This window comes from Passer montanus, unplaced genomic scaffold (genome assembly GCF_014805655.1).
Source record: "Passer montanus isolate IOZ18808 unplaced genomic scaffold, ASM1480565v1 scaffold136, whole genome shotgun sequence".
NCBI classification, from domain to species: domain Eukaryota; kingdom Metazoa; phylum Chordata; class Aves; order Passeriformes; family Passeridae; genus Passer; species Passer montanus.
The window spans coordinates 292,972-307,540 of NW_024360497.1; the positions used below are offsets into that span (position 1 = coordinate 292,972).

The 14,569-nt window shown below is 44.4% G+C and overlaps 1 protein-coding gene across 5 annotated transcripts in view; it reads left to right on the forward strand.

Moving 5' to 3' along the window:
- The first annotated feature begins 239 nt into the window (after positions 1-239).
- RALGAPB (Ral GTPase activating protein non-catalytic subunit beta) overlaps positions 240-14,569 on the forward strand; it is a 63,060-nt gene continuing 48,730 nt past the window's right edge. For 4 of the 5 annotated variants that reach the window (XM_039699506.1, XM_039699507.1, XM_039699509.1 and 1 more), the window contains exons 1-5: positions 241-419; positions 6,380-6,592; positions 7,232-7,434; positions 11,486-11,649; positions 12,270-12,456. In XM_039699506.1, the coding sequence (XP_039555440.1) occupies positions 6,410-6,592; positions 7,232-7,434; positions 11,486-11,649; positions 12,270-12,456 (737 nt within the window). In that variant the 5' untranslated portion in view covers positions 241-419; positions 6,380-6,409. Of the gene's footprint in view, positions 420-6,379; positions 6,593-7,231; positions 7,435-11,485; positions 11,650-12,269; positions 12,457-14,569 lie in introns of all 5 variants that reach the window. The other variant, XM_039699511.1, reaches the window with a different exon arrangement.

A 14,569-nucleotide genomic window follows, 5' to 3' on the forward strand; every position in this document is an offset into this window, starting at 1 on the left:
CCGGGGGCGGTCAGTCCCGGTGCGCCGCGCAGGCCCTTCCCAGGGCCGGGCGCAGCGCCCGGGGAACGGCGAGATGGCGGAGCCTCCGGGACCCGCGGGGCACGGGCGGGGCCGGCGTGCGCGGCCCCTTTAAGAGTGAGAGCACCGCGGCGGCCGCTCTACGCATGCGCACAGCCTGTCCCTGCGACTTATTCGGTGCCGCCGGCACACGAGTAGCGTGCCGGGGTGGGGAGTCGCGCTGTAGCGGGCTTGCGCATGCGCAGGGTAGGGCCCCGCCGTGCGCTTTGTGGCGCTGCCGGAAGCGGGTGCGGGCCGAGCGCGGCGAGCAGCGCTCCCCGTCCCGTGTGGCCGCGGCCCTGTGGCGCCGGCGGCCTAAGGGAGTGGCGCGCCCCGACATGTCTGCCGGGCTCTCGGCGCAGGTAAGAGGCCAGGCTTCCCGCCACGGCGCCGTGGGGCTCGGCCCGCTTCGCCGCCCGCGGGGCCTATGGCGCGGGCGCCGCCCGGAGCCTCCACCGCGCTGACCTCTGCGCTGCCGCGGCGGGCCCCGAGCGGGGCGGGCGATGGGCGAGCCTGTCCCAGGGGCTCCCCCAGCGCCTCGCGCCTGGTTGGTGTCGCGGAGCCACCGCAGGGCTGGCGGGAGCGACTCTCGATGACCCCCCTCGGCCCAGGGCCCCTCTCGGCCCCTGCTCCGGCCCGGGGGTCGAACCGCGCTTCGGGAGGAGCGTGAGGTGGCACCCGCGCCCTTCCTCCCGTGTGGAACCTGCGAGCGGGAGCTGGACCGGAGGGAGGAAAAAGTTTGTGTCGCTGTTTCCCCGCAGAGTCCGACCAACAGCCCGCTGGTGCCGAGCGTGCCTGGCTCAGGCCTCCCGGGGTCTGTAGGGATTCTGCTTTCCCTGTCTCCTTTGGTCTCCGGCCCAGTGGATAGTAGCTCCTTTTTGTTTGACAGGCACGCTCAGTAGCAAGGCTTGTCCCCGGACTAAGGGGGCTGTGCCTGCAGAGAGTCCTTCCTGCTTGAGCAGTTGGGGACTTCAGGAGAAACTGGACCGATGAATGAGTACCGATGTAAAAGAAACTGTTGTGTAAAAATTTTTCTCAGTCGAGTTCACTGTTTTGTGGTCAAGTTCATTAAATTGTTTTTTGCACAAATGAGGGGTTTGAAAATTTACTAAATTCTCAGGTGACTTGCCTGGAAGTTAATTTTCTTAAACCTGCTGTTAAAAATGAGAGTGACAGTGAGAAGCAGAGTAGTACTGATATCTGAGTAATAATGCTTGAAAGCAGAATAATAACCAAAACATACAAAACTGTTTTTGCTTTCCTATGGCTCTGCTCATCTTCACATGTAACAGTATGCAACTTGCAGGCAGTGACCTTCTCTAGAGCAAGTGCCCTGCCTCCTTCTTTGGCCAGGCTGTGTCCAGCAGTGTTCCCAGGAACTGGAAGCGATGGGGTCCATGAACTGGAAGTGCTGGAGATAGTGAGACCAGAATCCTGTGGCTTAAATGGCACTTCATGTTTGAGACCCAGCCTTCCCTGTGGCGCATTCATGTATTAAGTTCTGCTGCAGCAATGCAATAAAATCTGACAAATTTGTCTTCTCAGGGCAAGGGTAGCTGTGATTCTCTTCTCTGACCCTTGGTAGTGCTGTGGCTGAATGGCTTGGGAAAGGATGACAGGAGTTTGTTTTTTTTGTTTGCCTCTTCTCTTCTTGCCTTGAATATAGACTTAAAAAAATTAATAGTAACCCTGACATGCATATATTTTTAATTCTGTAACAAAATACTTAAAATGCCAACTTTCTGCTGGTCCTTCTTGCAGATAGTCTTCTCTCATTTTTGTTTTTTGCCTGCTCTGTGCTCTGGCTGTTGTCCTTTACACACAGTGTATGCCTTAGGCAGAGCTAACCTGTTAGGTGGCTCCAGAGGTGAGCTACCAGGAGGGCTGTGCTTCCTCAGGTGTGGTGGGCTTAATACCAGAGGTGCAGTTAGTCTCAGCTAGATCTAACTCACCTTCTCCAACATGAACTTGGAGGGCAGTGGGACAAGTGGGCATATAGCAGCTGTTCATGCTCAGAATGTCACACGACTGAGAAAAATTGCTCATAAATGTCTGGTTTGTGCTTTGGGGGAAGGTGGGTTGTGGCAGGATGGCTTTCTGGCAAGAATTGTTTCCTCTGGAGAGCAGATGTTAGTACTATTAGGTAGCAGAGGTCATGTTAAACCAGAGGACTTTCTTTTTTTCCTGGGAAGTAAAGCATATCTGATATCCCAGAACTTTGATGTAGGTGGTTTTTTCTCTGGTTTAGGCTCAAGTAGGTCTTCAGCCTTCCATGAGCATATCTCTGCTGATGGTCTTTGCATCTCTTGTACTGTCCATTGTGTCTGCTCTGCTTTTTTGGTTCTAGTAAAAGCCAAGAAGGATCCAGTTTTGGGACAGCTTGTCTTTGTGCTTGAAGTTCTTTTGCATCATAAGAAAATAGTTCATTTTACATCTGAAGCTGCTGAACACAAAAGACTAGATGTTCCTGATTGTCCCCAGCACTTCCCTCACTCAGTGCACATTTTCTGAGGAGCTGCTCTGTACATGAGCATTGATTCCCTGACCTCTCTCCTGCATGTGCTCCAAACACCTCAATTTCGGGCTTGGACCTTCTGCACATTCCTTCACAGTAACTGCAGAATGTGGCACTGTTTAGTTCTCACTGTCTAACTTTAGTGATCCAGGAGTTTAAATATGTTGGCTGCAGCTGTTCATACTAAGTCTTTGGAAACTGGAAATAGAACTTTATTTTTTGAGTTTTATGGACTCATTATTCTTTTGTGCTCACTGGCTTCTGCAGTGTTTGAGAACTGAGGATCTTGGGTCTTCAATGCTGAGACATCCAGATTCTGTGGTTTATATGGTGATAACAACTGAAGTTCCTAGGTTGAAACCCATTGGGAGGAAATACATTGAAATCCAGATTATTTACCACACTATGGAATATTGGAATTAATGCTCAGTTTTGTAGTAAATGAATGTCTCCTTGCATTTGCTAGTTTTATTGCTGGTGATTTCTTTCCAGGTTTGTCTGTGAGAGTGTGAGGATGTTTTATTTAGTGCAGCCTCCAGGAACATACAGTGAACATATCGCATACAAGAGTGTGTAAAACTGCTTGGTGAACAACAGAGGTTTATTTATTATTCTACTCACCCCTCCTCTTAATCAGCTTTCTGAGAGTCTTTAGTGATTTGAGCCCCAATAAGACATGTGTATGTGAAGTGCTAATATTCAGCTTCATGAAACTTAGGAGATGTTAGCTGGGCAAGTGAGGGTGCTTCTGAAATGCAGAAGCATTGCAAAAACAGAAGTCAGAATCAGGTGTGATGTGGCAGTTGCTTTCTTGGTCTTCAGTATGTTGTTGGTGTTTCAGTAGTTACTGATAAATACAGCATCTTGGAAGTGAGGGAGTCCTGCTGCTGCACAGCATTAGATGCTCTTTGTCTGAGGCAAGTTAGGAAGCTGTTGATCAGTGTATGGAATCTGTGAGGAACATTGTTTTGGATATCATTGTGTGGAGATTTTCCAGCCTTTTTTGATTCCTGTCCAGTTAGGAGAAGCTGCATACTAGATACATTTAGAGATACTCCAATCATAACAGGTTGCAGCTGTCTCCAGTTCAAGTAGCAGTTGAACTGGAGTCTTAGATAAAAAGTAGCTTCTAGTCCTTCCAAATAAAAACTTTTAACTGCTAAATATAAGGGGGACAATAGATCGATACCCTGATAAATCCCCCTCATAAGGATTTTGCATCTGAATCAATTACTTCTTTCACTATTCCCTGTGTATTGCTAAAATTAACAGAAGGGTTCTTTTACAGGAGGACAAAAGTAAGCCTCAAATATTAACAAGATACAGGCCGATGATTAAATTTATATACGAATGTCAGGCAGCAGGCTGGGAGTGCGTGGTATGGGATGTTTTGTTGTCCTGTTGCTAAACCTCTTCAGCATGGCATATTGTATATATCCTGTATCTGTTAAAAGTGCAGAAGTGTGGAAAGGGTCGCTGGGGCAGGGAGCTGCATGAGGGTGGGTGATTATGTTCTCATGTTCCCTTGCCTTAGTGCAATTAAGGTTTTCTAAATGCAGCAGGATTCTTCTAGATGAGAGGGCTCTCACATAGGCATTGCCTGCCATTTGCTTGTATGGTACAGCACTTCCACACACCTGGGCACCCTGCTCTGGGGTGAGGGCAGCCACAGTGAGTGTGCTGTGCTTATCACGCATTGATAAGCTCCTGCCATGAGCCGTTTACTGCCAGCTGGAGGGCAGGCATGGAAAAGACATGCTGTTTTATCAGTTCAAATCAGCTTATTTAAACCAGTGTTCCTCAAATGCTGTTACAGGGTTACATGCTTCTAATGAATTTGTGTTGCAGGAGAGGAATGGAGAGTGCTTCCCTTCTTCCCTTGTAGGATAGGGGGTAGGGACTGCTCTGGGGATAGAGGCAAAGTGCTGTGGGAATGAGAAAGGAGGGGGAAGACTTGGAAAGTGGATTATATCTCACTTCTGTCCCTTCTGCTTTGACTCCAAACACACACTGGAGACTAAGATGGTGGTCAGGTAGGAGGGAAGGGGGAAGATGAAGCATGTCTATGGCTATAGGATATGGAAGGAAAAGATACCAGTATGGAAACCTAGATAGTGGAGCTAAGCAGTGATCAAAGCTATCGCTGAGGATTGGGATTTTGTAGGTTTTGTTTGGTGTTTTGTATTTGAAGGTTTTTTTGTTTGGGTTTTTGGTTTGGTTTGATTTTGGGGGTGTTTGTGTGTGTGCATGACTTTTCTGTGTCTTGGAATTGTCATTTTTTCTCTAAGCCCAAGAGTTTTGTCCACAGTGACGTGAGCATTCTCCCTGCCTCAGTCCCAAGAGGAGGGAAGGTTCCAGAAGGATGTAGGAATTGTACATCCTGCAGGCCGCTGCTGCTCTGGTTAACTCACTATCAGATAAGCACATGTGGTTGCTGTTTCAAACCACAAAGGATGTAGTTTGAAAGACAAGATCTTGCTGCCTCGCTTTTCTGTCTCCCTTGAAGGGAATCATCAGGTTTTTTGCAGAGGTTTTGGGTATAAACATTTGGGGAGTCAGCTAAATAGGCAGATTGTTTAAATAGGCTTTTCACTGGGAATGTGTATTTCCGGTCCTGGCTTCTTGTTTGGTTTTGGGCCAATGAATGTCTAAGGGAAGTGTTCAAAATATTCCCTGTATAACTAACTGGCTTTCAAATTGTACCAGGTAAGTGTAGTTGGCGAACGGATCTTGGAGTGCCATGCATGACAGCTTGAGCTTCTCTGAGCTGTGTCTCTTGAAAACTCCTTGCTTTTCTCCTGTGCCAGCCCTGTTTTCCTTGTTCGTGTGGTCACCTGGCTCAGATAATGGATAAAAGGCTGTTGATTCTGCTGGGAGAGCAGGAAAAGGAGATGGCGCAGTCACAGTTCTGGTGGCTCAGGCTGCTGTGGTACCACCTGCTTGAGAGCAGTTTAATGTTGTTGTGAGCCTGTACAAAGCACTCTGGTGTCTGAAGGATGTTCCTGCCACCCCTCTGGCCTTGGGTCCTCACTGCTCTGTTGTGTTGGCACAGATGTTTCTCATCTCAGTTAGATCAGATCTCTGCATGTGTTTCTTGTGTGGATCAAAATTGGCTGTGCGTGGTGGGTGTCTCTGAGCTGCCCAGAGCAGTCCCATGTCTGGTGCTGCCTCACCCTGCCTGTTCCCAGGGCAGGGGGTTCTGGCCTGGCTCCCTGCCCTGCAAATAAAGGGCACTCTTCATTATCATTGAATTGCATTTTACAGCTACCAATTTTGAGTAGTGCCTGCTGTAGAAATACCTTATGAATATAAAAGAGGATGAATTTTTTCTTCTCAGATAACTCAGGTTTTCCTGGAAGTTTCCTGGTGTCTCCTTTTAACTGCTGTTGAGGTAAAAAAGGGAACGGGGTGAATTGCAGCCATTGCTTCATGAGCAGAATACTTGTAGAACTGTTTTCTGCTTACCTAAAAATGTGTAAATGGGAGCATCTTTCCTGCCAAGATAGTGCAAGCAGAAGTGTGAGGTGAAGTCACTTATCAGGTTTAAGTATCTAAAATGGGCATATAGTCCTGAACTGAAACTTGCTGTAATCTCTGTAATCAACCTGTGTTAAAGCTTGTCTTTGTAAAAAAACATACTAAGGTTGAAGAACAACTGTTGGAATCTCTTCTGGATTGTCAAATGTATGAAATGTATATGTGCATCTTGAATTTACAAGGGTCTGGATTGTGATACACAGCCTCAGTTTTGCTAACTCATGTCATAGACCTGTAAACTAATTGTCTCTTTTCTTCCTTGCCCCTCAGGTGTTGTTTGGATTGTAGCATAGAGGCACTATGTACTCAGAGTGGAGATCCTTGCATCTTGTCATTCAAAATGATCAGGGGAATACCAGTGTACTTCACAGCTATCCTGAGAATGTGGGGAGAGAAGTGGCAAATGCAGTGGTGCGTCCTCTTGGACAGGCTTTAATTACATCATCTGTTGGAAGTGAGAGTTTACTAAAAACAGACAAAGAAGTAAGTGCCTTTCCTTGGCGATGATAGTTTCTTTCATGTCGGAGTGACAGTTTAATAGTTTTCTATGGCCTCTTTTATTTTTCTCTCTTTATTGTCCCAAATTTTATGAAGTGTGTTACATTTTTAGTTTAGTGATCTCCATAGGGTTTTTATTAGCAACTAGATCATAGCAACAGTGTACTTCATGACTTAATAGTAAATGTTTGCCTGAGCTACTATACCAGGAAATTCAGGCTAAAGAAAACCAACAAAAAACTCAAAACAAACCCATGGACTTGTCTTCAGTTTTGAAGCAACAGTATGTGACTTCAAAAAAAAGTCTTTGTATAGAACAAGTATTTGTTAGAATTTGAAAATGTTTCACTAGCAGCTTTTGTGTGTTCTGAAGAGTTCTCTCTACAGTTGAGATTTAGGAGATTCAGGATTTAGAGAGTGATTTGCCATTTATTCATATTCTTCATAATATCATGATACATGAGTTAATGGCTTGGTGTTTTCTTACAGGATATGTTAAACAGAATTGCCCATACAACATAACTACTGTTGCTTTATTTTTTTTTTCAGTTAGAACTAATGTGGTCTTACCAGTACTTACTTACCAATATTTATTTTTAATAACTTTTGCTTTGTGTTTGTTAGGTAAAATGGACTATGGAGGTGGTTTGTTATGGACTGACCCTCCCTTTGGACGGCGATACTGTGAAATACTGTGTGGATGTGTACACAGATTGGATTATGGCTCTTGTGTTACCTAAGGACTCTATTCCTTTACCTGTTATTAAGGAACCAAACCTTTATGTTCAAAGCATTCTCAAACATCTCCAAAATCTCTTTGTACCAAGGTGAGTGTTAGGGATTCCAAGCTATTTTCAGCAGGTAACCTGTCAGAGGACTCATGAGGTGTGGAGGCTCTTGAGTAAAATAAGACTGCTACTGCTGCATGCTTAGGAGGAAGGTGTTTCTTCAAATGTTTTTTGTAATTTTGCAGTAGCAAATTGAGGTTTTGCTGCTGTGGTTAGGTAATTAGAATCACACGTAGCTCATATACTTGAATGTGTACTGTCCCAGGAGGTTCAAGACTTATCTCTCTTGGATGACTGGAGGGTAAGGGGAAAAGCAGAAGTGCATCACTGTGTGACCAATGTGCTTTTCATTGTGTAAAACTGAGATGAACTAAGAGAACATCATGCCCAGCCCTTGTTAGTCAAGATTTCACTATGTTTGTGATGTACTGAAGGATCTTGCCGTGACTGCTCTGTGCCTGCATCTTGCTGCCTGTTAAATGTGCATGGTTATGCTGACTGTTGTTCTCTGGTAGTTTTGAAAGAAGCTGGTGGTGGAGTTCCTGCTGCCTGACATCCTTGGGTGATGGTGTTGAGATAGACATGTTTCTGGGTCTTGTACACAGCTACGTTTTCAGAGTGCACAAACATCATTACCTTATTTATAGTTTATGGTATGTTTACCTGCTACTGTTAGACATACGTACTGGATAAGTAAGATTGAATAGCGTCCCCTGAAAAGGTACTTAACTTCAGATCAATGTTAGTATATGTCTGTAAATATCAGATCATCTGCTTTTATCAATATTAAATATGTGTCACTGCAGGTGGCCTTCAAAGTGCTCAGCTGCACTTGGGTCACTTTAGAAAAGGCTTTGTTTATAAAGGACTTTGAATAATAACTTGTGCAAATTCAGAGGAGTTTTCTCTGAAAAACTTTTTTGAAGTCTACCACCTACTCTTGGCTTCCGTTGCTCTTAACTTGTAGTGAAATTGCATTTTAATTCCCATTAAAGGATGGTCAAGGCAATGACACAAGTCTGAGGAAAGCAAGCTTCTGGATTAGACTGTGGCAGGAAGTTGTCTCTAAACTTTAATAAGTGCAGAATACAGTCTGCTGTCTGGGATCCTTTATTCTCTTGGCACAGCAGAGAAGAAATTCTTCACTAGTCCATTAAATAGTTGTTTCTGTGATCCCTTGATTGCTCTCATGCTGAGGGCCCTAGTAGCAGCTAGCTCAGCAGTACAGTTTCTTTCATGCTGTTGGCACAAGCTTTGACTTCACCCTTCTCTCCCAGAATCATTGTTGGACCTTGATGTAGGCTGGTAGACTATGTGTGATAGTTGTTGAATGAAATAATTAACACCTAGAGACAGGGAAGGCTGAAAAATCATTAGCTATACTGTAGTACAGCTTTTCTGTAAGTTTTTCTTTCAAGAGCCTCTGAGATGTATCTTAAGTGCTGATTTTTCATGGCTGCTGCTGTCAACACTTGAATATCAAGTCCCTTCTCTCTTTTTAAGTTTTGTCCTCCGGGGTGCTATGTTCAGAATTCACTCCAGCAACATGAGAGATTTCTATACTGCAAATGGAATACAGAACTGAGTTGTGCACACCTGCCTTGAATAAAAGCAAAGATTCAGGCTTAGATGTCTGTGGTGGGAAAGAGGAGAATGATTTCTGGGTTTACCCAATTGGTGCAGGTTGCTGATGATGATGGACTCATGTAGAATACTTACCCAGGAGGTGTTACAGCAACCTGTGTTGAACTGTCTCCTGGAAAAATCTGTTCTTGTGTTGAAGATATTAAATCTTTATTATAAGCTTATGCCCTATGGAAGGTTGTGATTAAAATAGCTTCCTTCCTCATCCTGGTTCTCTGGAAGCAATGTAGCTGTTGGTTTGGCTGCCTTTAAAGTGGTGGCCAGAGTTGTCAAGGCATCAGACTCAGATGGTGACATATAGGTGAGGTGCGAAACACAGCAGCCTGAAGTGGGCAGTTCAGTGTAAATGGCATCTCAGGAGCTTGTGTACACCCATACAGAGCAGGTGCATATAGATTATTCTAGTCTGAATGCTCAGCTGAATCAAATGTTTACAGGCATGGTCCTTGAAGTAGTGTGGTGCTGAGAAAGAAAACCCTGAAGGCTGAGTGAGCCAAGTTAGCTTTCCTCTATCTACTGCAGTGATGGGGGAGAGGGTGTTTGCCTCCTTCCCTCCCGCACTAGCCTTCTGTCCACCCTGAAGAATCCAACACTGTTGACATATTTGAATAGTCACCAGGCAACCCGCCAGGCTTTCAATTCCTGGCAACCCCAGAATATCCAAGAGGTCTTGAAGATGACTTAAGCAGTAGTGGTTGTTACTGCTGTCAGGTAAAGTTTCAGTGCCACAAACACTGTTGGAAAGAAATATGAGAACTCTCTTCTGCTGTATTGCCTCTCCAGGAGAATGAGGTACAGATATCCAGGTCCTCTGCAACGGAAATGTCTGGAATTGCTTGAGAGACCATGGAACATGTGACTGCCAAAGTACTTTTTTTGGTAATAGCTTCATATGAGTCTCATATGAAATAATGGGAACAGTACTTCTGAAGGAGTATGGCCAAAAGGCCACAGTCTGTAGACATCTAGAAGTCTAGAAATAGTGCCAGCAGTGCTTGCCACTGGGTCACTTTGTAGACAAGAGAAAGTCCTAGATGGACAGGAATGTTTGAGTTGCCTTTACAAGATTAGTGCAGAAGTATCCTGTTAGCTTGCATATAAGCCCTGTTTTTTTTATGGTTTCCCTAAATTATTAGGGAGACAAGTCTTGAAGCACCCTTGGAAGCTTCAAGCCTATATCGATTAAGGATACCTTTTGACAGAAACAATCTGCTCTGTTGTTGCTCAGGCAAAAAATAGTGCTGTAAGCAAAGCAGGGCTCACTTATCCCAAAGTTTGTTATTCTACAATAACAGAGTATTGTAGAATACTTATTCAAAATAAGAGACTCTAGGTTATGATCTAGCACTAGCATCAAGCAGCCCACTGAGGTCCTCAACTGTGGCTAGTAGTGTGCAATTTTGCATAAGGCATTATCTTTTCTCTTTGTAATCTTTTTTTTCAGTGCTGTAGTACAACATTTATGCTATTGAGTTAAAAGCTGATGGTATTTAGTGGACCAGCCCATTCTTGAGCTGCTTGCTATGCAACATGACTTGTGGGTTATATCACATTGAAAATGTTTGGTAGGAATCTGGTAATACTACTTAGTAGTCCAGTGGAAGGTAATATTTTTATGATTTTTTTGGTCATCTCTTCAGTGGTGGTAGGAGGGATAATGAAATGATGCGTAGGTTGAAATATGCCTTACTTACTGTACACTCTAATTTGTAATCTCCTCTTTCACCCTTTAAAATTTGAGCTTCCTCAGTTTTTTTTTACCAGTGTCATCAGATACTGTCCAGAATATGTCACATTACTGGTTTGTACCTGTTCTGCCTTGTCCAGACTAACTGGTGGGAGGAGGTGATGCTGTTTTTTGCTGCTTCTGAGCAACTTTGTTTGAGTGACTCAGTAGTGCCAGTGTGGATCTGACTATTACTACAGGAAAAACTTAGGAAATATGAAACAGTGTCCTTTCTTCCTTCCTTACTTCTAACTGCTTACAGAGGAATCTGGAAGGGGGTCATTAAATAGGAACATTAGACCAAAGGAAGAAGTGATAAGAGTTGATGTGGAAACAAGAGGAGAACTAGGAAGAATTTAAATTATTTTGCGAATAATATATTCTCCAAGTTTTGCCACTTGTGAATTAGTATGCAGCAATTGATGATGTCTCAACTGGATTGTTATTGTTTGGCCCAAGATAAATCTTAGGTGATGGATTGTGCTTGCTCTGTGTATTGAGTCTCACATGGAGAAGAGGGCTATGGTGCATCTTGTGCTCATTAAGTCAGAGTTAGGATGCCTAGAGACAGAGTTGAGGTGCACAGAAACATATTGGCTCATGTTCTTAGGTCTCAATAATACTTATTTCCTTTTGTAAGTTGAACATGCTGAAAGTGCATGTTACTAAATACATCACTTAATAGTTCTATTTCTCAAGCATTGTTTTCTTCTCTTGCAGGCCAGACCCGGGATCCAGTCAGATCAGACTGTGCTTGCAGGTTTTGAAAGCTGTCCAGAAGCTGGCGCATGAGTCAACAATTATGGCAAGAGAAACCTGGGAGGTTTTGTTATTATTTCTTCTTCAGATCAATGACACTCTTCTAGCAGCTCCAACTGTGCAAGGTTCATGTTCATCTTCCATTTGGTTCAATTATTAAAAAACTTCTGGCTCTTCTTAACATTCAGCTGCCAGCAGGATGGGGGAACCCATGAAAAGCTCTTAAGAGCTACCAAAGCACAATAGCTCACTCCTAATTCCGCCCCATTACTCCAAAATGAAAAGACTGAATGACTTGGAGCTGAGGTTTCCTGAAAGTATTTTTGCAAGACAGTGACTTTATACAGGAACAGTTTGGTATGAACAGTTTCAGACACTGTTGCTCCTGTTTGTTTCACTGAAACCCCTTTGTTTTGCTGTTCAGCCTGCCTAGTGCAAAAAAATAGTGTTAGTTTTGTCTATTTAAAAAAGACTTCAGTATAGACACAGTGCAATGGAAGACTGCCTAAGATTGGTGGATTCCTGCTGTCCCTTATTACGCACATGGGCTGGGCCTTATCTGTTGTACTTGGTCTTACAAAAAGGCTAATCGGCTGTAGGAAGCAATCAAAGATCATTCTTAGTAGTTATGGGGGAAAAAAAAGGGCTTAATCATTATTCACTTTAACCAAAACCTCTTTGGGAAGATATTTGAAGTTATTTAGATGGAACACTAACTGAAGGTGTGCTTGGTTTCTGTTATAAGGTGGCATTGCTGAGAATCTGGCTGAAAAATTAATTGGCGTGCTGTTTGAGGTATGGTTACTTGCTTGTACGCGGTGCTTTCCAACACCTCCTTACTGGAAAACTGCCAAAGAGATGGTGGCTAACTGGCGACATCATCCTGCAGTAGTTGAGCAGTGGAGCAAGGTCATTTGTGCCCTTACTTCCAGGTAGGAGAAATCCCATGGAAATAAATGCATGTATGGGGATAATCATGGTTATACGTGTTTTGGAATTGCTTATTTGTGGAATGTGCAGCAATCCAAAAGTGAATAAGCAATACAAGGTGAGAGATCTTGCTGTTTCCTTGGATTGTGTGTTTGTTCTGTGTTCTGCAAAGGGAGATCTGAGTTGGATTCTCTGTTTTTGTGGAAGCATAGCACATCTGTGATATTTGGCACTTTGCAGCGTGTGTATGTATTAGTCTCTATGATTTGTGACTCTTGAGTCGTTCCTCAGGGAAGATAATGAAGAATATCAGTATAGCATTATGTGTGTGTCACCATCAAAATTATTAGGTGCCTTTTAGTGCTCATGCTGCTGGGTTTGAGGTGACTCTTGAACTTTGCTTGGACCCTGAGGAGCTGAAACTGTGTTACAGCTGCCTGGCACTTGTTCCCTGGGGATGTGATGGGCCAGAGGCAGACCACAGGCTCTCTGCTCTAGAGAGTAGAGGAGAAGAGCTGTACTGAGTCTTGCTAGGTATGGGAACAGTGAGAATTGTATATGGTAGAATTGTTTAAGTTGGAAAAGACCTCTAAGATCATCAAATCCAAGCATGCCCCCAGGACTTCTAAGCCCACCACTAGCCCGTGTTCCCAATTGCCACATCCACAATACCCTTTGGTGACTCCACCACTGCCCCGAATAACCTGTGCTAGTGTATGACAACCTATTCCAACCAATCTGAATGTCCCCTGGCACAACTTGAGGCCGTTTCCCCATGTCCTATCTCTTGTTACCTGGGAGAAGAGGCCAACCCTCTGGTGGCTCCAGTCTCCCTTCATGTAGAGAATGAGAAGGTCTCCTCTGAGTCTCCTTTTCTCCAGGCTGAGCCCTCGCAGCTCTCTCAGCTGCTCCTGGGGCTCCAGCCCCTTTCCCAGCCCTGTTCCCTTCTCTGGATACACTCCAGCCCCTCAATGTTTTTCTTGCCATGAGGGGCCCGAAACTGTCCCCAGGGTTGGAGGTGCCTCAGCAGTGCCCAGCACAGGGGACAGTCACTGCCCTGGTCCTGCTGCCACACCATGGCTGGTAGAGGCCAGGTGTCATTGGCCTCTTGCCCACCTGGGCACACCAGGCTCTACTTCAGCTGCTTTTGAGCAGCCCCCCGCATGTGCACTTTCCTGCTGAGCACTTTGCAGCCACTCTGCCCTAATCCTGTGGCTCTGGGGTTGTTGTGACCCAAGGGCCCATCACTGTCTCTTATTGAACCTCATGGAGTGGCTTCGGCCCCTTGATCCAGCCTGCCCAAATGCCTCTAGAGATCCTTCCTGTCCTTCAGTAAGTCAGCTCCTGCCCACCTCAATGTCACCTGCAAACTGACCTAAGGAATTTTCACATCTGGGAGTTGCGGGAGAGTTTTGGCCATAATAGAACCTACTGAACAGTGAGGAGAGTTTCAGTACCCTTAAAGCTGAGGTATTTTTGGTCTGAAGTCTTTGTGGGACAAATCTCAGACTCTTGGAGGAAAGAACGGAATTAATTGCTTGAAAGAGAGTCATCTGGGTCTCTTTCCAGCTCTCCTGAAATATCAGTAATTTATTACTGTGAAAGTTCAAAGATGTGTTAAAATTGCTGCATTGTGAAATATTCAATAGTGTATTTTTCTGCAAGGGTTTATTATAACTTTGAAAACTTTTGCTTTGAATTACCTGTCAAAATGTGAAGTGTAGATAGATTTTTCCAGGTTATGCAGCTATTTGTTAAACCCCTGGGAAATAAAGCTGCAATACGAGTTCTATGTATTTCCCACACTATTTCTTCAGCTATTTTTAGCTTGTTAGATGTAGCGTTACATAACAGAAAATACTTTATGATTCACTGATCTGAAAAGAACAGCTCTGTCTCAAAACATGTGTTGGTGTTCTGCACCACACACTGTGCCTACACTTCCTCTCCCACTGTTGACTAACAGTCTTGGTTCTGTTGCTGCACAGGAGCATGCAGGGTTTCTGGAATGTTTTAGTCTGTATTCAGTAATGTTGTTCATGCCTGATACATGGAAGGTTAGGCTCCTCTGAGGCTGGCTTTAAGTTCAGTGGTATTTTAACTGCATTCTTAATA